Here is a 24,894-nt window from a genome sequence, read left to right as displayed (position 1 = left end):
CAAAACAAGAACGAACGATCCTAAAATTTGTATGAAACCGCAAAAGACCTCAAAAAGCCAAAGCAATCATGAAAAAGAAAAAACTGGAGGGATCTCAATTCCAGATTTCAAGTTGTATTACAAACCAGTAGTAATTAAAACAGTATGGTACTGGCATCAAAATAGACACATAGATCATGGAATTGAATGAAAACCCCAGAAATGAACCCACAATTATATTAATTGTATCAATTATATCAATTATCCTCTACAATTAATCATGTCAATTAATCCTCAACAAAGGAGGAATTAATATACAATGGGAAAAAGTCTCTTCAACAAATGGTGTTGGCAAAACTGGTACAGCTACATGCAAAAGAATGAAACTGGGCCACTGTCTTCCACCATACACAAAAATAAATTCAAAATGGATTAAAGGCTTAAATGTGAGACCTGAACCCATAAAAATTCTTGGAGAGAGAGCACAGGCAGTAATCTTTCTGACATCGGCCATAGCAACATTTTTCTAGATATGTCTCCTGAGGGAAGGGAAATAAAAGCAAAAATAAACTATTGGGACTACATTACAATAAAAAGTTTCTGCACAGTGAAAGACGCAATCAACAAAACTAAAAGGCAACCTATTGAATGAGAGAAATATTTGCAAATGACATATCCGATAAAGGGTTAGTATCCAGAAAATATAATGAACTGATACAACTCAATACTCAAAAAACAAATGATCCAATTAAAAAATGTCCATGAATAGACACTTCTCCAAAGAAGACATATAGATGGCCAACAGACACATGACAAGACACCTAACGAACTCATTGATTTGTATATATTAAATATCAACAACTTTTTATCTATCAGTCATATCTCAATAAAGTGGTTTTTAGAAAAAAGAACAAGACAAAAAAATTTGAGTTGAAGCCTAGGGTCTACTCATATTTTGGCCAAATGACCAAGCTGTTAAGCAGTCACAGATTTATACTCACCACAAAACATAAACTGGAAAACATTGTCATAAGCAATTTGGAAGCTCATAGGGCACATGTATAATACCCAAAGCATTAGAATAATTAACCAAGTCTCTAAAATTATTGCAGCCAACTGCAGCTTTGAATGCCAGTTTCTATTTCTGTGGATTAAATCTGGCTGTTTCCCTCCTCTCCCATCTTCAGTGTCGAAGAGCATATTTAAGAAACAAAAACAAAAATCATTGTGCTCAAGGCATTCCTTGGTTTGGGTGATTCATAACTGATCAATTATACTAATGTAGAAAGGTAGAATACTCAAAGTCTATAATGCACGGGTTATGGAACTCCTAATTTCAGGCAGTTCTTGGGCAAAAGTTTTGAAGCACAAGCCCTAAGTGTTTAACCAATGACACTGAGAGGCATCTAAACTGTACTTCTAGTGCGAAGCAAAGTAGACACTAATTCATAAAGAAGACAGAGCCAACAAGTACTCATCTTGGGTAGTTTATTGGTTTTGTTTTAAGACTAATGAAAAAGTTGGGTTGGAGAAACATTTTGAATGCCCATGGCACTGGCTATCTTATTTTTCAAACGAGCCATGTGTTGCTCTGAATCTTCTATAAAAATGCCCCAATTATCCAATTAGCTTGGAAATGTCTAAGAGAAGGGATGAGTACTGGCCCTTCAATGGGCCCTCGGTGGACTTCTGACCCAGTGCAGCTTACCCTCCAGGGAAACTAATGGTGCCCAACAGAATGAAAATGGAGAAGTCTCCAAGTAACTTATCAGTCTCTAAAGAAGGTCATGTCTATCACCTGGAAGCATCCACTGGGCTGTCTATACCTGGTAGATGCTTCAGAGCAGCAACTAAAATGTCTGTGCTTCAGGAGAACAAGAAATACCCTCTTTCTTGGGGCTGAATCATTCCTAGGAATGAATCAAGGGCATTCTCCCAAGATTTGTGTGGCAAGGTCATTTAGGGGACTTCTTCTTTGTGTCATTTTAGATGCTTTATGTCGTTTTAGATGCTTCTCCTCTGTCCTTTGTACTGTGTGTTTGGAATAAAATAGTTAGGATTACCTGATTGTAACCAAGACTGTATGTCTTGCTACATCCTCTGAAGTGCCCAAATTCAACCAGTTTATTCCAGGGGAGGACGTTAAGGGTATATGCCTGAAGACAGTAATTTGGTCACCTGCGGTGGCCCTGCCGAGTTTACCTGCATGGTCTGGCTGCATGAACACCGTTGTGGAGGTATGGGGAAACAGGGCCAGGGTGTCACGATGAGTTCCTCGTAGGTGGATGGTGTTCCCTTGAAAATAAACTCCGTGCATATCAGTGTCAGTGCCCATTCCAATCATATGCCAGGAAACTCTATCCTTTTTGCACATGCTTAGGCCTGGCTGGTTGCCATACAAATAGCCATTAATAGCTAAATGAAAGGAAAAAGATAGTCAGAGCCCAGTACGATTTTATAGATACAGAAAACACACCATTTTAGTACAAGATTATCAGTGTGTGGGGGCAGTCTGTTCAATTGCTCAAGTTCAAACTATTTACAGAAGATCCTTACTACCAGAGAGTAAACACACTAGAGAAAAGTCACACAGTGACTCAATCCAAAATGGAGACTAAGAGGAACAATGAATAATGAAAATATACTAAAATTGTGAAAATATTATGTATAACAATGTATACACAAGGGCACAAACCCTAAGAATCGATAAGGAACAAATCAGGTTTTTTCTGGCATAAGTTTTTCTGACAAAATTGTTTGACAGTGTAATACAATATCCTTCATTTCACATTTTAGTTTTGCAGATTATAAAGAGCATCGTCCTTGTGAAAATATTTATGGACTTCGCCATTTTCCCCCAAACTCGTGATTTGAAAATCACTTTCTTTTGAGGTTCTTATTCTGTTATCTCCCTTAAGTGTCTCTTCTTCGGTCATTAATTCACTTAATTTCATCAGATTTTCATTTACCAATGGATTTACATTTGATTCCAGAAGTTATCAGACATCTCATTACTGATTTCATGGAACTGGCGTCATTTGAAAGATTTGCAATTGATTGACATTGTATTTGCACGTCTGGTCAGTGAAGAGGGATTGTTTTGAGGCGGGGGGGAGGGAGAAGGATGCTAAGTCTATAAGAGGCTAGCCTTTGATTAAATAATTTTGCCTTTTGGTAAGTTTTATTTCCCTGCCTCAGTAAAATAACTGAAGGAACTTTGAATAATGGTTACTTAGATATGAAGATCTTCTGAATCTCCAGAAATGAAAAGTGTTTTTCTCTTTTATATCAACCTCGATCCATTGATAGTGGCTCCCTGGAGCAGTGTCTTGAAAAGAATTTAGAAACCACATCTGTGTGGGATGAACCCCACTCTGTGTGGGATGAATGCATTAACTGAATAGCACTGTTTGAGGGGTGACCACACATGTCTTATGCGTGATGCCCCGTAGAGAGATAAAGATTCTATCCTCTCCCACTTCTTACTAATGCCCATAGTAGGAAAGAACAACTATCACACACCTAAGTGACCTTCTGTTATAATCCCATTGCCAGATAAAATTGCTTTTTATTTCTGCGTCTGCAGAACCAATGGTGCTTGGTAATTTTACTCAAATATCTGAGATTATTAGCAGAAAATCTAAGAAGGATGCTTTGAGAACATTGCATTTTCTGAAAAAAAATCTTTGATAATACCTTTGCAAATAAATTATGTAAATCCTGCCCATTGAATGTTAAAGTGATGTTGTAAATTGGGGTACTAATGATTTAGTCCTTGACTGGCCCGTAGAGAATCTTCTCTTGCCTTGGAACTCTAGTTTAAATTCTCTCTTTCTGAAACATTCATTCATGCATTCAACAAACACCTTTGTTTGTTTGCTTGTTTAACAGTACTCTAAAAATTTATTGAAAGAATGATGTCATTGCTGGTTATAGTGTCAGATAAAGGTAGTCAAAGCCCATGGTAAGGTCTGGTAAAGAAGTTATACTGTTCTGCCTTCTCGTGTAGATTTGTCCCCTAACCCAGATGATATTTGTTGACTAACCCAAGAACTACTGTAGGTATGCCTCTTTTTCATCAGAAAAGACCCCCAAGGATAGCTCACAAGCTGTTGAGGATGCCCTCTAGGAAAGGAGGTCCACATCTTTTCATATAGACCACATAATAGGTGTAATGCAAGGCACTGGGTAACACGAGAGGCACTTTTTCTTTGGTATTGTTGCCGTCATTGTCTCTCATACTCCATGCAAGCAAGACTGGAGATAGAATTTAATTCATAATTAATGTAAAATTTAAATTAAAATACATTGTTTTCCTTGCATTTTGTTTTAAAGATGACGTACTCTCCATGTCGAAAATATGAACATGTATATTACATTGCCAAATCAGGATGGAGCTGGATGTGATGTGGTCTGTTGGGTTGTTTTATCTTTTCTCTTTATCCTTTATCCTAAGGGCCTCTCTTAGGATAAGTTTCTTTTGCGACTTAGCTTCTCCACTAAGGAATTGCTATGTTTCCTCATTCTACTTTCTTCTTCTTCTTTTTTATTTTTATTTTTTTGGCTGCTAGGAGGGTGGGAACCAAATTTCATGATTCAGTTATAACAAACATTTTGTAGAAAATGGTATTGAAAATGCGTTACGCTATGCTTTCCATTGGTCCAAGAGGAGACTGTTGGCATGGAGTATCCAGGACCATAGGAGTCTGTGAGCTGGTCGCTGTGGGACACTTGGAAGCTTGGACTTTCTTGACCTCCTTGTGGGGAAAGGAGATTAGGGTCTACTTTGTTATTCTCCTATAATGTTTTGAAAACAATAAATAGATGTTGTCCTTGGTCCTAAAACAAGCAATTTAGCACATGTTATCTTACAATGCTTGCTTTCAGCTCCTTTTTGACTGCACGCTCTCATAGTTATTTGGGATTGGGCTCTCGCTCACTATTCTGCCATCTAGGGTAGTGTGCCTAAGACTAACGAGACTCCTGTGTTAGTCACGCCAATTATGAGGTGGTTTGCCACTGTTACAATTGATATAAGAAAGAGAAGGAGAATTAAGTAATTCCTTTTAAATAAGATCTGGGATGGGAATTTGCTAGTATTTTACACATTATCAGTTTAGACAGTTTTTCATGCAACTTGATAAGAGACACTTTGTTGTTTAATGATTATCTCCAATTATCACTTGGATTATTAGCCTCAATGATGTTATTACGAACCCAAGGGAGGGCATTTTGTCAGTCATTTTTTACATTTATAAAGTACTGCAGTCTCTGCTGGTTCATATTTTGTGTTGCTTCATCTAAAGCTGATGAGGTATTTCAGAAGTATTAATTAAGTTGCACAATGTCCCTGGGAGGTAGGAGGTTTCACCAGACCTTGTGAGATGAAGTCATGAAACAATTTACTCTTGACCAAGAACAATGTCCAAGAAACCAAAATCAAGATAGTTAAAACATTCCAAATATTTTCACTTCAAATCCTCACAGAAGAGAAAGACACTTTTCATACCATGCATTCGGTTGGACTTCACAAAATCTTTGTCTTCTTTGTCAACACTGAAGGGACGCCATGTAAACCTCTGAATGTTTTCATCAAGATACCTGCTCAGATTCTCATCAAAGACTGTAAATAGTAGATAAAATTCCTTGTCGATTCCTCTCTAAAGAGAAGAAGAACATAACTGTATAAAAAGTACAGCTTGGAGGAATTCTAATCTCTACTTCACTTTCAACGTGAACACAAATAAATTAGGACCAACGTGAGTTGGGTCATTTTGTAAATCAGGATTCTGAGCATGATTCTGATCAATTCATTTTACACCCTAACGTTTCATCTTTCTGTTTATATCCTTATCCCTCCCTTATCCCTCTGAGATCTGCTCAGAGGAAATAGGTCCTTGCTCAGAAGCTTCCCTACACTGTGGGACTCCTATTTTCAGTCTGGTCATCACTACCTTATTCTCCTTCCCAGGGCCTCCATGCCCTGGGCTGTCTCTCTCTCTGACTTCATCTCCTTGTACTCACCCCTCATTTACTCCAGCCACCCCGGCCTTTTGCTCTTCTGTGAACACACCAACTTCACTCCTGCCTCAGGGACTTTTCATGTGCTGTTCCCATTGCCTAGAAGGTTCTCCCGGGTCTTTCCTGGCTCACTCCCTTACTCCATTCAGTTCTCTGCACGAATGTCACCTCCTCAAGTACCCTTTCCTGACCACCCTGTCTAAAACAGTCACCTAGCATCCACCCTGCCTGCAAACTCACCTCACTTACCCCCAACTCACTCTTCTTTATAGTACTTAACTCCACCTGCAATTATATTTCATTTGTGAACTTACATTTTTTTAGTGTTGTCCCATTGCATTGTAGCTTTGTGAGAGTAGGGAAGTTTTGGGTTCCTCTCTGTGTCCCCGGCTTTTAAAAAAATGCCTAGAGAGAAGCCTGGATGGTTCTGCTGGTTAAGCATTCCACTCTTGGTTTTGGCTTGGGCCATGATCTCGTGGTTCATGAGTTCAAGCCCTGTGTTGGGCTCTGTGCTGACAGCATGCAGCCTGCTGGGGATTCTCTGTTTCCCTTTCTCTCTGCCCCTCCCCTGCATCATCTGTCTCTCAAAATAAATAAACTTATAAAATAAAATAAAATAAAATAAAATAAAATAAAATAAAATAAAATAATGTCTGGAAAAGCAGGCACTCTACATGTTTTTGAGTGAAATAATGAATTCACATAACCCATCAGACTTTGCTAAATTACGTTAATGTAAGTTGAAATGGAGGGCACCATGGATTACTTCCCGCTGTGTATATTCCTAATCTACCTGTCCGAGCATGTCACGCAACACACAATATCCTGCATTGCCGAAATATGCTTTTCTTTAAAGCTGAACCAGAGAGGTGACTGTATTTTATGTCCCTCAACCATCTTCCTATGTCTAATGTATTCCCCTCCAACTCACCCTTTAACCCGCTGCCTGCTCTGGAGGAATCCCCAGAACTGCCACAGATCACATCTCTCTCCTTCTGAAACTGGACAATACAGTCTAAAGTCACAGTGATCTCGTTCTTGCTTACCTGCTCTTAGCCCTTCCTTCTTGGCACTTTGACCAAAGTGAGGCCAAGCCCCTTGCAGCGATCTGAACTTGCTGTGTTCGGTAGGCCTCTGTCCTTCGTGCATGCATCCCTTCAACTTGAAGGTATGCCACCCCAATCCAACCTCAAGAGCCAGTTTAGCTGTCCCACCTCTGTGATGCTTTCCTAATGCATCATCAGAGATGTGGGTGCCCTTTGCTTTATTCTCACACCATATCTTATATGCACCTACTGCTTTTATCACATGGTGTTTTAGCAGGCAGTAGTTTAAGATCATGGGATATGAAAAGAAATGATGTAGGCTTGCAATGTTTAAAGGAAAATATGAAGAATTGGAGAGAAATAAGAGGTCAAAGATATTTTAAAAGATTATGGGCTATGGGTGCTAATGTTATTCTGCACATCCATTGTGAAAACTGGGGCAAGTGATTTATTCTCTCTAAGCTCTAATTCCTTCATTTGAAAAATGAGAATAAGAGTAGTCTCCACTTCCTGGGGTTTTGTGTGTGTGTGTGTGTGTGTGTGTGTGTGTGTGTGTGTGTGTGAAGGTTAAAATAGATAATATAGGTAAAGCACTCAAGACAACATCTGGCAGATACTAAGTGTTCAATGTTAATTGTGACTATTAGCTGCAATTGCAACTGTCCATAAGACAAGAAGGAATGACTGAAAGGCATTGAGTTGAAGAACCTCATCACCTGAGAGTCAGTTGGAAGGTAACTAGGTCTATGAGGGTGGGAAATTAACCCAGGAAAAGGTTAGAAAGTAGGTGATACCACATGGTGATAACCCACGTGAAGGTTCATTTTATGTGTCAACCTGACTGGGCCATAGGTGCCCAAATATTAGGTCAAGCATTATTCTGGGTGTTTCTATGAAGGTGTATTTGGATGAAATTAACATTTAAATGGTAGACGAGCAAAGCACATCGCCGTCTCCAATGTGGGTGGGCCACATCCAATCAGTTGAAAGACTCAATACAACAAAAAAATCTGACCCTCCCACAAGTAAAAGAGAATTCTTCCTGTCTTTGAAGTGGAACATTGACTTTTTTCTGCCTTCAGACTCAAACTCAAACAGAGGCTCTTCCAAAGGCTTTGAGCCCTCTGTACTTTTGTGTCTCCTGGGTCTCTTGCTTGCCGACTCTCCCTGCAGGTCCTGGAAATTGTCAACCCCCATAATCATGTGAGCAAACTCCTTATAATAAGTCTGCTTCTGTCTGCATACACATCCTTATGGTTCTGTTTCGTTGGAGAACTTGGATTAATCCAACCTGCACTCGTGCATGGAATGTACCTGAGTGATGGCTAGCGTCTGCAGCACAAAGCTATTCTGTGAAAAGCACTTAACATCACTATGTTTTAGGTTCCCACAGCAGTAGGGAAGCTGGGATGTCTGAACCATGGTCCTTCACACAACTCTGAGTGTTTAAAACGTGGATGTGGGGAGTTTGGCAAATAAGCTTGTCCTGGAATTTTTAGTGTCTATTTGCAGGCCACACATGGAGTGTTTGAGTGTGTGTGTAATGTGGCCCTTTTGTTAACTAAACTTCTTAATAATGACTTTGAAGATAAGAATGCTTACCCTGTATTTCATTCATCAACCATAATATTGGTTGAGTGTCAACAATGCACCAGGCATTGTTCTGGGAAAGGAAGATAAGACAGACAAGTGTCCTGCTCCATGGTACTCACACTCTTGTGAGGAGAAACGTTCTATAACACATCAAAAGTAAACAAAGAAAATGTCCTCTGGTGGTAAGTGATATTAAAATCGGGTCATGTAATAGCATATGACTTTAGCTTGGTGATCAGGGAAGACTTTTCTAAGGAGGTGACAGGAAGAGCCAGCCACGCAAAGGTCAGAAGAAGGCATGTCAGGCAGAGGGAGCCTAGTAAGGAGGCCCTAAGCCAAGGATAAGCTTGGCCTGTTCAAGGAACAGGAAGGCTTATGTGGATGGAGTATAAGTAGGCATGAGGGTGTGTGTGAGATACATCAAAGGAGTTGGAGGCCGGGGGACATAGGTCTAGGCTAAGAAATGTAGATTTTTATGCCAAGTGTGATAGGAAGTCACTGGAGGCTGTTTAACATGGATATTACGTGATCTTGTTTGCATTTTAGAAAAGTCACACTTGTGAGGCGCCTGGGTGGCTCAGTCAGTTGGGCGACCGACTTTGGCTCCGGTCATGATCGCACGGTCCGTGAGTCTGTGAGTTCGAGCCCCGTGTCAGGCTCTGTGCTGACAGTTCGGAGCCTGGGGCCTGCTTTGAGTTCTGTGTCCCCCTCTCTCTCTGCACCTCCCCAACTCACATTCTCTCTCTCAAAAATAAACATTAAAAAAATTTTTTTTAAAGAAAAAAAAGTCACACTTGCTTCCCTGTGATGAAACCGATCACAGGAGAAAAAGGGGCTTGAAGAGATGATGCATGATGTAGACCAGAGCCTGGTCGAGGAAAAACATGTTTTCCTTTTATTATAAAGGATAAAGACAGAAAAATTTTAAAGGGTACTCAGCTTTGATAATAGTACAGTATCAAGGTTAATTTCCTGACTTGGATAATTACATTGTGTTTATGTCCGAAAGTGACCTTGCTTTTAGGAAACACATTGAAGAGACGTCATGTCTATAACCTACCTCAAATAGTTTAGGGGAACAAAACCCAGAAAAATAAAGAGAAGCCTAAGAAAGCAAATGAGATAAAATGTTTACATTTGGGCAATCTGAGCGAAGGATATACGGGAATTCTTTGTGGGTTTTTTTTCTTCGCAACTTTTACATAAATCTGAAACTGAATTACTCAAAATAAAAAAATATAAGGGCGGTATAAACGGCTGGATAGACAAACAGGGAGTTTAAGTGGCTGTTGCAGAAGGTCATACATGTTAGAAAGGGCCCTATAGCACCTGGTTAGATTCTGTGACAACCATTCACCTCTGGGAGAATTTACTGGAAAGAGTTGAAAACACCTTTTATGTTCTCTACCTACCTACCTAGGAGAGACGTAAGCTTTTACCTATAGAGGGCCTGGTTCAGTATGCATTTCCTAAGTATTTTTTGCGTTGAAAATAACTTTCTGTCTGGCCAAATGGATTCCTCGCTCGGCCAAATCCCAAGTAGGGTGTATTTCGGGTTACGGTTAATTTTTTCATGAACTTGGTGGAAATGGGTTGGCCGCGAATGGTGTTTGGCTCAGGCAACAACCCCCCATGTACCATAAGGTGCTTCTAGCAAGCGTTCAAGCCACCATTAAATAGATGCAGTTGGGGGAAAATCAGGGCCTCCTTACACAAGTTTTTTGGCACTCAATTTCCTGGGCTCATGTATTGAGCTAGAGGAAGCAGGGTGGTGTCTTGGAAAACAAAAACAAAAACAAAAACAAAGTTGGAAGCTCAAAGTTCCGCGTTCTACTGCCGAATTTCACTACTTACTAGGGGTGTCTCTTGGGATGTCACTCACTGTCTCTGAGCCTCAGTTTCTTCAACTTTAAAAGAGGGATCCTTAGGGCACTGGGTGGCTTAGTCGGTTAAACTGCCAACTCTTGATTTCGGCTCGGGTCATGATCTCACGGTTGTGAGAGCGAGCCCCGTTTTGGGCTCCGTGCTGAACGCGGAGCCTGCTTGAGATTCACTCTCTCCCTCTCTCTCTGCCCCTCCCCCGCTTGTGCACGCATGCATGCTCTCTCTCTGTCTCTCCAAATAAGTAAATAAACATCTTAGTTAAAAAATAGGGATAGTCATTCTGCTTTGCCCTATATGATTCTTGTTGTACAGTGCAACTGTATTCAGTCTTATTGCACGTGCGTTACTGAGGGCCAATTCCGAGGGCTAGGGACACAGCCTCTAATAGACATTTCTAGGGTTGGAACTTTGTGCAGGGAAGTACAAGTCTGAGGCGGACCGAGACACTTTGTGTCCTCTACCTAGAAATCCCGTTGAGTCCAGAAATGGGTGCTTACAATGCCAAACATCATATAATATACCATTTAAATAAATAGTCTTGCTATTTCTGATTGGTGAAGTAAACCACAATGGTTACATGATTAGATTTGCCTCTTCTCATCAGTGTGTTTAATATCATGTGGACATAGCTTGAAGTGCTGTGCTGTGCCACACTAGTCAGTGCAACCAGGGGAGCCTCAAAGGTGGGACTTGTAAGAATTTATCTACATGCTTTCTTGTGCCTTCGACCCTAACGATTAACTTTCGGCTTACAGCGGTGAGTTACAGTGGTTCTCAGCCTTGGTTGCACATTGGAGAGCCCCTGCAGATTCTGACTTAATTGGTCTGGAGTGCCTGAATAAAAGGTGTTTAAAAGGTTCCCCACGTGGCCAAGTCTGAGAAGCCTCGTCCAAGAAGAAAGGGCCTCAATTCACATTCCATGTGGACCTCCGAAGATTCTAGAATCAAAACAATGCACAGGGAAAGGGACCCACTGAATCCCATCCGCAACGAGCAGAAATCCTGGATTTCTGGGTGGGCATCTGTAAGTTTTAGATCTTAACTTTACATTAAGATTACATTAAATTTAAATTCAGATCTTAAATTTACAAAAAAATAAAATAAATTACTCATTATGTAGAAATCAATATTAAGAGGGTGGAGGAAGCATTGCTTTTCGTACCTGACCCTTTATTACTATTTAATCCCTAGCCATATTCCTGGTGTCTCCCACATACAACCCTGAGAAGAACTTGGTGATCTTTGATGGCCTACCTGTGTCCCATCAGCATTGAGAACGCCCTTTTTACAGACTAGCAAGGGCCCCACAAGGCCAGAGCTGGTGTCCTGGATTGGCTTAACCGCTGAGAAGTAAAGGTAGGTCAGACAGGGGGGATCACCGGCTGTCGGGCTTACACTTTCAGGCACCGTCCATTTGTATGTGAAGGTTTCACCCGGCTTAACATGTGCCCCTGGTTTCAGAAATCCTGAGGAGGTAAATGAAAGTTACTCAAAGCCAGAGCCAACGACATTAAACTTGTTGGACTGGGTCTTCCAGCCCTGGGTCTCTCTCTGATGATGTATTTTGTAGAAGGACAGTTGTTCCCACGTGTGTATGCTACCAGGGAGACCACTGCCACAGTCCGATGTTTTATGAGAGAGAAGTATGGATCAAAGGGTGATCTTCTTCAGAGATTACATTTAGTACCTTCATAGATGTTATTTCTTACTCAAATACTAGGTTTAGCAAATATTAAAAGAGTGACAGTTGCCTATTTCACAATTAAATGTAAATCTATAAAATATCATTGAGCACCTTTGTATGTGGAATATATTAAAGTTGGCACTACGAGGATATCCCAGAAAGTTAAGCAAGAGACCTCACTTTAAAGAGTTGGAAATCTTGAGGTGCCTGGGTGGCTCAGTAGGTTAAGCGTCTGACTCTTGATTTCGGCTCAGGTCATTATCTCACAGCTTTGTGAGCTGGAGCTTCACCTAGGGCTCTGTGCTGACAGCAGGGAGCCTGCTTGGGATTCTGTCTCCCTCTCTCTCTCTGCCCACCCCCCCCCCCACCTCTCTCTCTCAAAAATAAATAAACACTAAAAAAAGGAAATGCAAAAAAAAAATCTTTAAAAAAATAGAATTTGAAATCTAGAAGGTTGAACTAGAAAATAACCCCACATAATCGTAAGATAGAGGAGGTAGGTGAATACTCAAGGTGACAAGGCTGATGAGTGACAGATCTGGGATTCAAACTCAGCACTGTCTGGTTCCCAAGACTTTGCACTCACCCTGCATACTATATTGCTAAATGAACACGTTGAGTCTCTCCAGCTAGACTGAGGTCAGAAACTCTCTGCATATTGTTCAGAGTTTTGCAAAAAGGTGCCCAATAAGTTTGCTAAGTTAAACAATAGAAAATATAGACATTTCTGGGTGCACACACACACACACACACACACACACACACACACACACACACAGTGTTTGTGACCATTTGACCAAGGAAGTGCAGGTACAAGAGATGATGTTCCAGGTGGGGAGAGTGATGATGGGTCTGAGGAGGGGGAATCCTCCCTCCATTCCTTCCTTCTCTGTTCCCTCCCCATCACCTCACACCTGCTCTGGACTGGGCCTAGCCCCATCATTGGGCACAAAGAAGTATACCAGAACTCATGATGTCTGTTGCCAGAATGGGGAAGGCTTCCAAAGATATCAGGAGTTTCCCAAGAGCAATATCATGAGTGGAAGATAGTTCCTGCAGCTACTGGGCAGAAACTGCCTTTCTTATATGTAGAATCTCTATTACCTCCTCTGTAATGAGGAGAGGCCATATATGATGGTAGGCATAAAAGACTGGTTTTAATAAATATTTGTCAACAGAGACAGAACAAAGACCATGTGTAAGATTTTGAAGACAACCAAACATTGGAAATCAGATTTTCTCCTCAGCCTTCACCCACAGAATCCCCCACAACCCGTGGCTAAAAATCTTTCCATCTCAGGGTAGTGGGAGTGACTGTGAACGTAGCCCACGTTGAGATTTATTACATTGCTGAAGGAGAAGGAAAGGCATCAACATCTCCTAAGTGCCTACTGCGGGGCAGACCCTGCCCTGAATTCTCTCCAGCTCGTCCTGAAGCCCTGTGAGGTGAGTGTCACTACCTGCCTCAGTAGGGGAGAAGAATAAAGTTCAGAAAGTTTAAATGATGGCACAAGCTCACAGGGCCGGTAAGGAAAGGGACCAGGACTTGAACCAAATCTACCCACTTCTAAGTCCTCTGTTTACTCATCTTCTTTCCTCCCAGAGGCCAGGCTGAGACTCACCATCTACGTTCGGGGCTGCATCAGAGGCCTTGTCATAGATGACGCCATGAGGCAAAATACTGTAGACTTTGTCGGCTTTGTTGGCAAAGGTCACTAACAGGGTATCACCCACCTCAGCCCTGATGACGGGGCCTGAAAAATATCAAGAGGAGGAGGGAGAAGAGGATGAAAAGAGGCAGAGAGAAGTGAATATAGGCAGGAGAGGAAGAGTCATTCCACGTAGACATATATGCCCCACTAAAGCATCTCCCCCCATTCAAAACATGACAGATGGTTTTATTCTACCAAGAATTCCAAGATGGGCTTCTGCCTCAGAGAGTCTCTTTCTTCGAGTAAAAGTTGCATCAACATACTCCATATACTGAGCCTTCCAATATTTTCCTCCAATTCTGTTGTCCCCTTGTGTGAAGTAGAGCTCGGAGTCACTGTGTAAAGAATAGGAACCTGGCTGAGAGCACATCTCTACATATGCACCAGATGCCTTAATTATGGAGCTCCCTTTGATTGTCCTTAGCTCGTCCACCCACCCAGATATCTCCCCAGGAAAGACGGAACCGTCTTCAACTAAGTTCCCAGGAATAATTAGCCAACTTTGAAAGTCTCCGGGGGGGCTGGATGGTGGTCAAGCTCATTCCTCTCTCAGCCACTGTACTTTCTTCCCTGGAGGTCCAGCAACCGAAGAAAGCACAGGTGAACTCCTTACTTACCGGCGTCAGAGTCCCAGAATGGTGTCCTACAAAGTAAAGAGCTAACTGGTTTCTTTGCAGAGTAAGTATCCCTCTATATCTCTTGCTGATGTCCGTATGAATAGTCTTGCATATAGTAAGCTCTTTCATATCTGGCATGATCAAGGAATGAAGTGTCTAGTTCATCAAATAGCTTCGTTGGTGGAGTTATCGTACGAACGACATACATGAAAAGCCAAATTCCAAATGTGAAATACAGTAACGTACATTCTGACTAGCACTGTCCTAGACACCTTATTTCTGCCAATGGTGCCTTCACTCTTGGAGTCACACAGGCTGACTTTGTCCTCTTTCTCTGCCTCATCCCCTTATCTTGTTCACCCTTATTTTGTAGCCTTTTGCTGCTTCCTTCCTTTCTGTGCCCTTTTGGCATCTTTTCCTTTCCTTTCTTCCCACTGCTGCAACCCCAGTACCTGCCCTCGTCGCCTTGTGTTGGCAACATTACACGGAGCTCCGACTGTGCTCTTGGCACCCTCCCTCTTCCATTGGCTCACTCAGAGTTTCCCTTCAACATACACACTACTATAATATTAATCCCCAAGATGGTAATATTCACAGTCATTTACCTGCTCCAGCATCTTCACTCACATGCAAATGCCAATCAAATCAAGTTCAAAAGGATGATAGGCCCTATGCAGTTGAGATCCAGTTTACCCAGTTCTCTTCCTATGGCTCTATGCAAATATTCGCTCCAGTCACTTTGATCTAACTAACCCCTGCATCTAAAATATCTCTCTTTCGGGGCGCCTGGGTGGCTCAGCCAGTTAAGCTTCTGACTTCGGCTCAGGTCATGATCTCACAGTTTGTGGGTTCGGGTCCCATGTCAGCCTCTATGCTGACAGCTCAGAGCCTGCTTTGGATTCTGTGTCTCCCTCTCTCTCTCTGCCCCTCCCTTGCTCTCTCTCTCTCTCTATCAAAAATAAACATTAAAAATAAAATAAAATTTCTCTCTTTACTATTCACTTTCATGAATTCTGTTATTCTTTAGGACCCTGCTTAAGTTCCATTGACTCTGTGAAGGGTTCCCTGGCTATCTTAGTGCTCTCTGAATGCCCAGAGAACTCACTTGTCTGGGCAACTCATCTTAATCTTATTTGTAACTTGCAAAGTTACTTCTCTTCTCCTGTGCATGCAGTTTCTTTCCGACCTGAGGGTGGGAACACTGTCTTAGGCACCTCCCTGCAACTCTCCCATAGCTTTTTATGTTGTGCTTTCATATATCACATTAAATATCAGTTAAATATAATTCAATATTTTATATTTTGTAAGGTGCTTCAGAATTCTGGAAGCCTTCTAAGACAGAATTCTTAGTGCTAATTCTCATTCTGTTTATGGAGAAATACTGGTCAAAAGAGAGTTTTGATATCGAACACGTTCATAAATGATTCACACAAATTCTTTAGGCTGGGGTCAGGTGCGTTGGTTTGGTGGAAGAATGAATGAATGACTGAATGAGTGAAATTTACAATGAAAGAAACAAAGGGTGTCTTATCAATCAGAAAGAAAATTTTAAAAACATTCCCTTGAACATAAAAGAGATCATAGGGTAATAAAAATCATTCTTGTATCATACCATATATTTTAAATGCTTTCACAGACACCATTACACAGAATTCTATAATAACAAGTCACAGGAGTCCACATCCACTTAATGAATTGTTAGATTCAATTTGAAAAATACTACATGCTCTGGGAGCGAAAATGATTACTAATGACTCAGGAGTCAGGGGACACTTCACTTAGGAAGTGACATTAGAATTTGAAGAAAAAGTAACATTTTGCTGGATAGGTAGGACAAGCACATTCTGGGTAGAGAAGTCACAACCTATCAGGCTGTCCTTGAACCAAAAAGGATAACTTTCCTTGGCCAGTTCACCTCCAATGAGAGAGGGTCCTGTCTTCTTCTCTCTTCAAAACTCTCTCTTCCATATGTGCAGAGGCCTTATTCTATTCTCTGTCAGCTTAGTACTTCTTATGGCACTTAGCATTGCAGTTTGCACACAGTAGGTGCTGAAGAAATGCTTCATGAATGAATGAATGAACCTAGTGCTTTGATTTAGCCAGCAAATCATGAAACAATAAATACTCTGCCAATTCTCAGCAATATGTACATTACGAGGCTCAGAACTCCTTACGTGGTGTCATGACGCCATCCATGCATATGTGCTCATAGGAGAAGGGCTGTGTATATAAATGAGGTCACAGGGAAAAGTCTAACAGGTGCCTCTCTTATGAGAGTCTTAGAAACGCCAGCAAAGAGAGCTTACCTGCCGGAGGCATTTAGGGGAAGACCACTGAATTTGTTATAGCCTTGAGGAGCATAATCCCAAAGAATTTTTTCAGCTGCTATAAAGTAGCGCCTCTGTTGACCCGTCATCCTGGGATGAGAAATACCACCTTTGCAGTTACCAACATTGTACTGCCCCAGCATGCCAGCTGCAGAACAGAGGGAAACCACAAGCCGGGGTATAAATGCTCACATAAGAAATCAGACAGGAAAAGACTGATAGCTTTGACTTCATACACATTTAAAGCTGTTGTACAGAAAACAGGACCTTAACAAAGTTAAAAGTAAAGGGTACATGGTGGGCTGGGAGATATTTTAATGCATAGGATGACAGATCAATATGTAAATATATTTGACAAATGAGAAAGAAAAAAGTAAATATCCTAATGGAAAGTGGGCCAGGGACATCAACATATTATTCACAAAATCTCTGTAAATACTATCTAACTATAAGCACATGAAAAAAAAAGTTCAACCTGAATAGTAATCAAGCGTCACTCTTGCTCATTTATCAGATTGGTAAAGATTAGAAAAATTAATAATTCTCAGTGTTGGCAGATGAACGGGGGGAGGGGAATCTTCACACACTAAGGGTGAAGAATAAAAGAGAATTTGGCAATGTTATGTCCCTCCATAGCTTTAAGAGAGAAATCAAACACTTTGACCCAAGAATTCTAAGAGTTTTCCTAAAGATATGTCAGACAAAGGTGTAATGTATCTATAAATTCTTGGTTTTTAGTATAGTTTATAAAAACAAAAAAGAAAGGGGGGATTCAAATGTTAAGCATTGGGGTATTGGTTAGGTAAATTGTAATCTCCCTTGAAAGGACACAGGGGGATATACAATGATGAAGTAGGTCTCTATTGACTGACATGGAAATATATTTCTGTTACATTAATAAGTGGGAAAAGTAAGATAAAGGACAGTGTTAATAGATTAATTTCATTTTATAAATAATATGCATTTATGTATAAAAGTCTAGAAAATAGGGAGAATATTCCTCAAAATGTGATACCGTTATCCTAAGACAGGATTACTGTTATTAAAAATTAAATGTATTTTCTGGAGCACCTGGGTGGCTCAGTCAATTGAATGCTTGACTCTTGATTTCAGCTCAGGTCATGATCTCCTGGTTTGTGAGATGGAGCCTTGCCTCGGGCTCTGTGCAGACAGCACAGAGCCTCCTGCTTAGGATTTTCTCTCTCCTCTCTCTCTGCCCCTCCCCCACTGTTCTCTCTCTCCCTTTCTCTTTCTCTCTTTCTCCCTCTATCAAAATAAGTAAATAAACTTTTAAAAAATTAAATGTAGGGGTGCCTGGTTGGCTCAGTCGGCTGACCGTCCGACTTCAGCTCGGTCATGATCTCACAGTCTGTGAGTTCAAGCCCCGCGTTGGGCTCTGTGCTGACAGCTCGATGCCCGGAGCCTGTTTCAGATTCTGTGTCTCCCTCTCTCTGACCCTCCCCCGTTCATGCTCTGTCTCTCTCTGTCTCAAAAATAAATAAACGTTAAAAAAATTTTTTTTAAGAAATAAAAAATAAAATAAAAAATTAAATGCATTTTCTAATTTTTTACAATAACTTTTTTTGAGGGTTTGGACAATTTAGAAAATATCATATTTCAGTAATGTACAAACACCAGCTTATGTCCACAACCACTGGCCAAGCTTAGTAATCTTATTAGTCTCAAATGGCTGCTAATACCTTGATTTTACAATTAGTTTCTCCCCAGATATAACATTTAAGAATAGGCATCTTGTGGTAAGAACTCTTAATATCTACCTTCTTAGGAAATTTCGATTACAGTATTGACCATAGTCACCATGCTGTACATTAGGTCTCCAGAACTCATTCATCTTGCATAACTGAAACTTTGTACTCTTTGAGATCTTAAGTATTCCTAACACACACACACACACACACACACACACACACACAGCTAACTATGCGTGGTCATGGATATATTAACTAGCTTGAGTATGGTGATCAGTTCACAATGTATGCATATATCAAAACATCAAGCTGCACATCTTAAATATATACCATTCCTATGCATCAACTATGCCTCAATGAAACTGAGAGAATATAAGAATAGCAATCTTGTCTTCATAATCTGTGTCTTCCCAGAACAGTATCTGGCACATACTAACTGATTAATTCTGTATTTGTTGAATTGAATTGAATTGGAATAATCCAGCTGACTAATGCTAAGATTAGCTGCTTGAGGCTGACAGCAGCAAGATAAGGTGGACGGGAACAAGAATATGTCATCAAAGCCTGCCCTGGAGAGTCTCATCCCTGTACCTGCTGGTGACTGTGTATAGTTCGTCAATAATTACACATTATTTCTTCTGTGTCTCTTCCGCTGACACTTTTTTTTTCTATTCTGTTTTCACTATCTTAGGCCAGACCTTTTCTGTGTTGTAACTCTATTGTTACCATGCTTGTTAACTAACATCCAGGGGCCAGAATCTCTCCACCAAATCCTTTCTGTGCACAGGCACCATATTTATCTTCCTAAATTGCTGCACTGATTATGTCACTGATGTGCCAAAGGATCTGGAAGCACTCACTGTGGCCTTCCAGACACAGCCCTGCTTCCTTCAGTTTCCCATTCAAAGCTCCTCCTACTGGGCTCTGCCTCCGTGGGCTTCTCTTCTATCACTCCTCTGGCATAAGCCTGTGGTCCAGGTGAATAGAGACCGATTCTATGTGGTCCCAAGGGACCAAGACTAAGTCATTATCCAGGCATTAAAGTCAAAAAAATATTCTATCATGTACCTATGCTGGGACTTAGCAAGTATCATTGGATCTTGTCTCAGTATAAGGAAGAACATTCTAACAGAGTGGCCCAGAGATGAAATGGGCTGCTACGATTACTTAAAAGAGAAGTCCCAAAAGAAATTCAAGAATTGGATGGTGGATGGGTCCAGATCATCTATACACTTCTTTCCGATGGTAAGATGTTATCATTTGATGTAGAGTTGCTCATATAGAACGTGTATTTTCCTGGTTCGTGTTGCTTCCTCTACTTGGAAAGCCTTCCTCCCCTTCTTCATCTGTTCAATTCCTGCCCATATTTCAAGACTCAGACTAGAAGCCAACTCCTCAGGAAGTCTCTCTGATTGTTCCAGAGAATTGACTGTTGTGCACAAAGAACCTTTATTTTTCTCCCTCAAAAAGTTTTTCATTTTGTAAATGTCTAAGTCTAGCTACTAGACTGTAGGCTCCTTGAAAGTCTTACCATTTCTTGCATTCACCTCCCACCTGTCTCACAGAGAGGTGATCACTAAATACCTGGTGACAGGATGGCAAATAAATGAGCACGGGCATTCCTATGTATTCAATATTGAATTAGATGTAATACAAGAATCTATCTAGCAGCAGGCACTGAGTGAACACCATTGACTGTGTGGTGCAGTTGTACAACTCTCAGCATCTACACGCTGGTCCTTGTCCTTTTTACCTTGCAGGTGATCACTAACTTGGCAGGTTATCATCCACTTCCCAGGATTCTCGACTATCATTTCCGTTGTCAGGAAAGTGGCTGGGAACAGGTTGACGACATCAGTCCGATGCCCTCTGCTGACGAAGGTGTTACCATAAAAATAGATGGAATGGATGTCGATCTCATTCCCCATCCCGAATAGGTGCCAGGACACCGATTCACCAACACACATATCAGGCTCCGGGAAGTTTCCAAAGAGGTATCCATTGAGGGCTGAAACACAGAAGCACACTGGTGGGAAAGACTCCCCTGTAGAGGTGAGCAGGGCCAGAAACAATGGTAACACATGCGCCGGCACAGCTGAAGAGTTAGCACTGGTCATCGGTTGCAAGGTTTTTGTGCAGAAAAGCGCGGCTCCTTTCACATAGTCCCAGAAAGGAATGAAAGGTATTAGGTTTTTCAAGAGAAAAGCACTCAGCAAAAGTGGAGATGAGCACACGTGGAAACAGCCTTGGAGCTGCTGTGTGAACACAGCACCCAGGTCAGGAGTAAACGGAGCGCTGCTCAGACTTTCAGGATGGCTCCGCCATCTCCTGCCAAGATCCTTCCTTTTCATACCTGACTTCCCTACGGGGCTCTGTTTCCTGAAACTCTGTCTTACTCATTTCACAGCTGTCAGGACCTGGCAGAAAAGCTGGCACCTAGTAGCTACTTAACTTGAGTAACCAAAGCTTGCAACAAGAAGGAAAAGAAAAGGAGCTGACTAGAAGGGACCTATAAGACATGTTACTTTAAAGTTTTGTTACTTTAAAATGAGGGAGAAAAGCCAGTGTTTTTACTAGGTCTTGCTGGGGCAGAATCTTACTGGTTGAGCTGACACTGGAAGTCCAAGGTCCACTCTTTCAAATCAAATCATCTGAATGGCAGCAAGGACTTGACCAAGAGCGGAAGAAAACTTGATTCAGGGTTTTAAAGAGTCATAACATCATTCTTCTTCTTCTCTTTTTTTTTTAGGAATTTTTTATTTTTTAAGGGTTTATTCATTTATTCTGAGAGAAAGAGAGTGAGGGAGAGAGAGAGAGAGAGCAAGCAGGGGAGGGGCAGAGAGAGAGAACCCCATGAACTGTGAGATCATGACCTGAGTCACAATCAAGAGTCAGACGCTCAACCGACTGAGCCACCCAGGCGTCCCTCACAACATCACTTCCTAAATTCAAACTGAGTTAAGAAGCAGCTGTTACTAAGATAATGATGATTAAGGCAGCACAATTGATTCTGAATAATTTTAGTAAATTTAGATAAATGTTTCAATAAATCTTATATTGGTTAAGCATTTTTTTGTTGTTTTTTAAATTTTTCTGTTTTCTATCATTGGGTCTCCTTTACCAGCTCGAAGAAGGATTGTTTGTTTACAAACACCTACTTCTGCACACAGGACGGATTTTATTTTAAACATAGTTTGTATTTGCTTATGTGGTTCCTTCTCTTTTGTTGGACATTTTCATCTGAAAGAGTAAGAATTATGTGGACAGCTGAGTCATAAACCATCACGGTTAGTAGTTTTCAGCAAGATTTGAGATCATCGCTACCATTTTGTAAGGAATAGAGGTACAAGTTGACTGGACACAGCAACGATTTGAATTTAAGTCTTTGTTTATTCCATCCTTCGTTTCTTTCGCTGCCTCCCTCCCTTCTCTCCATTACTTCTTCCTTCCTAAAATATTTGCCCAACATCCACATCACGCAAGGTGGCTGAAATACCACTAGGAAGAAAAGAGAGGGTGTCTGATGCAGTGGAAACAGTCAGAATAGGGACACTCACACTTCTGCACACTTTGGAATCAAACACAACCAAACTAAAATTTATTTGCTATGGGACTTCTCTCTCAGGTTCTGTCAGGCAACTCTGGCACTAATCACCACTTTGACCTCAGGCAAGTCATTGATGGTCCCTTGACCTCAGTTTCTTCATCTGTAAAATGGGGGAGGTCAGATGGTGTTCAGCTCCTTCCCTCTCTCCTATGATTTTATGACTACATTGATGCTGCCTTGGTTAGGATGACTCTGAGAGACAGACAAGCAAATATGGAGGAAATTTATCAATGAATGACATGGAGAGTTTGTTTACATTGAAGATGTTCTTTCCGTTCACTAGAACTCTCTGGGAAAACAGTGGAATGAGACTACTTAATAATCCCCAAGTCCTAAAATTCTGTATGAAGCCACTGCTCTGCAAAACAGAAATGGGTACGTGTTCTGTCTCAATGGACAGGGTAACTATAGAAATTCATTATTTTCAACAAACACAGGGTCTGGCACATCGTGAATGCTCAATAGATGTTGACTGAAAGGATGTCTGGGAAACATAACAGATTCAGCAGTGTGTATTTAAACACAGCATATAGCATAGTTCTTGAACTTGGCAGCCACTCAGAAAATGGTTACTGGATAAATGCAAAAGGTTGCAAACCACAGGATTGTCATATGATGATGATTCATTCTCCTTTCTCCCATCAGTATAAACCCATCCATCCTCTCTAGGCTCACCTCCTGATTCTTTCCTAATTAGAACATTAATCCTTCCATTTTCTATATCATAGCTTTGTCATACCCAATTTAGCTTATAACTATCGCTTTCTCCCTTCTCAGATTGTTTTAGGATCTGACATGTATTGTGTTTCATATCACTTTCTAATCACTCTTATCCCTGAGCTGTAAATCCTAGAAAACCAGGTTAGACACTTCTGTGTTTTTGCATCCCTCATAGTATCAGATACACAAAAGGCATTTGGTACATATGTGACAACACGGGAAATACTCACCATGCATTTTGTTACTTCTTCGGAAAACAGCATCTTTTTTGTCAACTGAATCGGGGTCAGTGCAGAAATGTCTGATATTTTCATCAAGGTACCAGCTTTGGTTCTCATCCACCAGAGTAAACATTATAATGAACTCTCGGTCCACATCTGTCCTTGTTCCTGAATATTTATTCAGGATACCTATCGGGGACATTTAAAAGAGTAGAGAAAAAAAGTTCAAAGTGGATTAGATCAAGTTGAGTTTTGTTTCTTGCCAATGGTACCAGGTAAGTGTAAAGGTTCATCAAGATTTACATGTACAGGAGTAACCACAACATGAAAGCAGGCAAAGGATTTTAATAGAAATGACAGAGCTGAAGAGAAAAGTCATAAAACAGAAGTCTTCACAACCAGAGACTTGAAAATCTTGCTCCTAAAGGGAGTCAGCTTTACTGACAGCAATAGGGAACAAAATCACAAAATCATCAAGCAGTTGAAATAACAAAACAAAAGCCCCCATGGGCATTGGGCTACATTTTTTCACTTGCCTATGTGTGGTGTCAGGGTGGCCTGAATGGCTCTCAATAGGGAATGTCCCTGTTTGAACAAGAAAAGCATGCAAGTTTCAGAATGCTATGATGCTTGAAGTCTGCATTATTGCCCCTGCTGTGGCATCAGATTGACCTTCTATGTTAGAAGAATTTCCCGAATCCTACAGAAAGCTTGGAAGAAAAGGCACATTCCATACGCAGCAAGGCAGGTGGGCAAAACAAGACCTGAAATTTAGATACACTTTTCAACACCTCTGGGAATAGGCTTCTATGTGTGTGTGTGTGTGTGTGTGTGTGTGTGTGTGTGTGTGTGTGTGTTGGAGGGGGCTCTCTTTACCTTCCTTGCACACTAGCAGTGGGCCAATTAACCCAGAGCAGATGTCCTTAGGAGCGTCGATGTGCGAATGGTACACCCAGGTCAGGCAGTTGGCATCCGCTGGAGCAGGGGCATACTCTTCTCTCACTGGCCAGACATAGGTGTAGTTTTTGCCAGGAGGAACCATATCATCATCCTTATTCCTTCCAGATGTTCCATCTGGGTATAGAGCTCCTTCCAAGAAAAGATAAAACGTACTTAAAATACAGAGATCACATGCTATAGTGGACGGGGCCGGAGCTTTGGAATCAAACACATATGAATTAAAATGTATTTCCTGTGGGATTGAGGCAAGTTACTTAAATTCTCAGTGCCTTGGTTTCCTATCAGGAAAGCTAGAATGGGGATATCGACCCCATAGGAATGTGAAAACTAGATGACACAATGTATACAAAGCAACAAAACAAAACCAGACGCTCAATAAATGTTCATAAGGACCCCTTCTGATGGTCCTCTTGTACCAATCAGGAAGATTTGAATCCACTCCATTTAACATCACCGCAAGAAGGAAAGGAGAAAAGGCAGAAGAAATAATGAAATTCTTGGGCACTTATTACTGATTCAGCACTTGTTTGGGGTCTCATAAAAGATAGGAAGGAAGAGTAAGACATTCATCTTTCCTCCAGAGAGCCTACAGTTCTGTTTAGCAGACCAGAATAGGAATCGTTATCATATAGGACAACTGGAGAGTAAAATAGAGTGATGTGTTGAATGAAATTTTGGGCTCAGCTAGGTGGGGGTGGGGGGTCTACCACAGAGTGGGTAGGGGCAAATGGGCATGGCATTCCCTTCCTCTGTTATATCAACTAAGATGGCACAAGATTTTTCAATGAAGGCAAGTCCACTGCCAAAACTAGTT

General features: G+C 41.1%; 1 protein-coding gene across 2 annotated transcripts in view; it reads right to left on the bottom strand.

The window, feature by feature from the left end:
- Positions 1 to 24,894, bottom strand: part of HEPHL1 (hephaestin like 1) — an 81,974-nt gene that overhangs the window by 35,589 nt on the left and 21,491 nt on the right. For both annotated transcript variants that reach the window (XM_015085317.3, XM_053203825.1), the window contains exons 3-11: positions 23,997 to 24,209; positions 23,130 to 23,309; positions 20,326 to 20,580; positions 16,843 to 17,011; positions 14,115 to 14,254; positions 13,830 to 13,961; positions 11,778 to 11,989; positions 5,489 to 5,639; positions 2,182 to 2,394 (exon numbers count right to left, since the gene is read on the bottom strand). In XM_015085317.3, the coding sequence (XP_014940803.1) occupies positions 2,182 to 2,394; positions 5,489 to 5,639; positions 11,778 to 11,989; positions 13,830 to 13,961; positions 14,115 to 14,254; positions 16,843 to 17,011; positions 20,326 to 20,580; positions 23,130 to 23,309; positions 23,997 to 24,209 (1,665 nt within the window). The remainder of the gene's footprint in view (positions 1 to 2,181; positions 2,395 to 5,488; positions 5,640 to 11,777; positions 11,990 to 13,829; positions 13,962 to 14,114; positions 14,255 to 16,842; positions 17,012 to 20,325; positions 20,581 to 23,129; positions 23,310 to 23,996; positions 24,210 to 24,894) is intronic.

Source organism: Acinonyx jubatus, chromosome D1 (assembly GCF_027475565.1).
Source record: "Acinonyx jubatus isolate Ajub_Pintada_27869175 chromosome D1, VMU_Ajub_asm_v1.0, whole genome shotgun sequence".
NCBI lineage: Eukaryota > Metazoa > Chordata > Mammalia > Carnivora > Felidae > Acinonyx > Acinonyx jubatus.
Note: the sequence above shows the minus strand (reverse complement) of the source record. Positions and strands in the feature narration are given on the sequence as shown.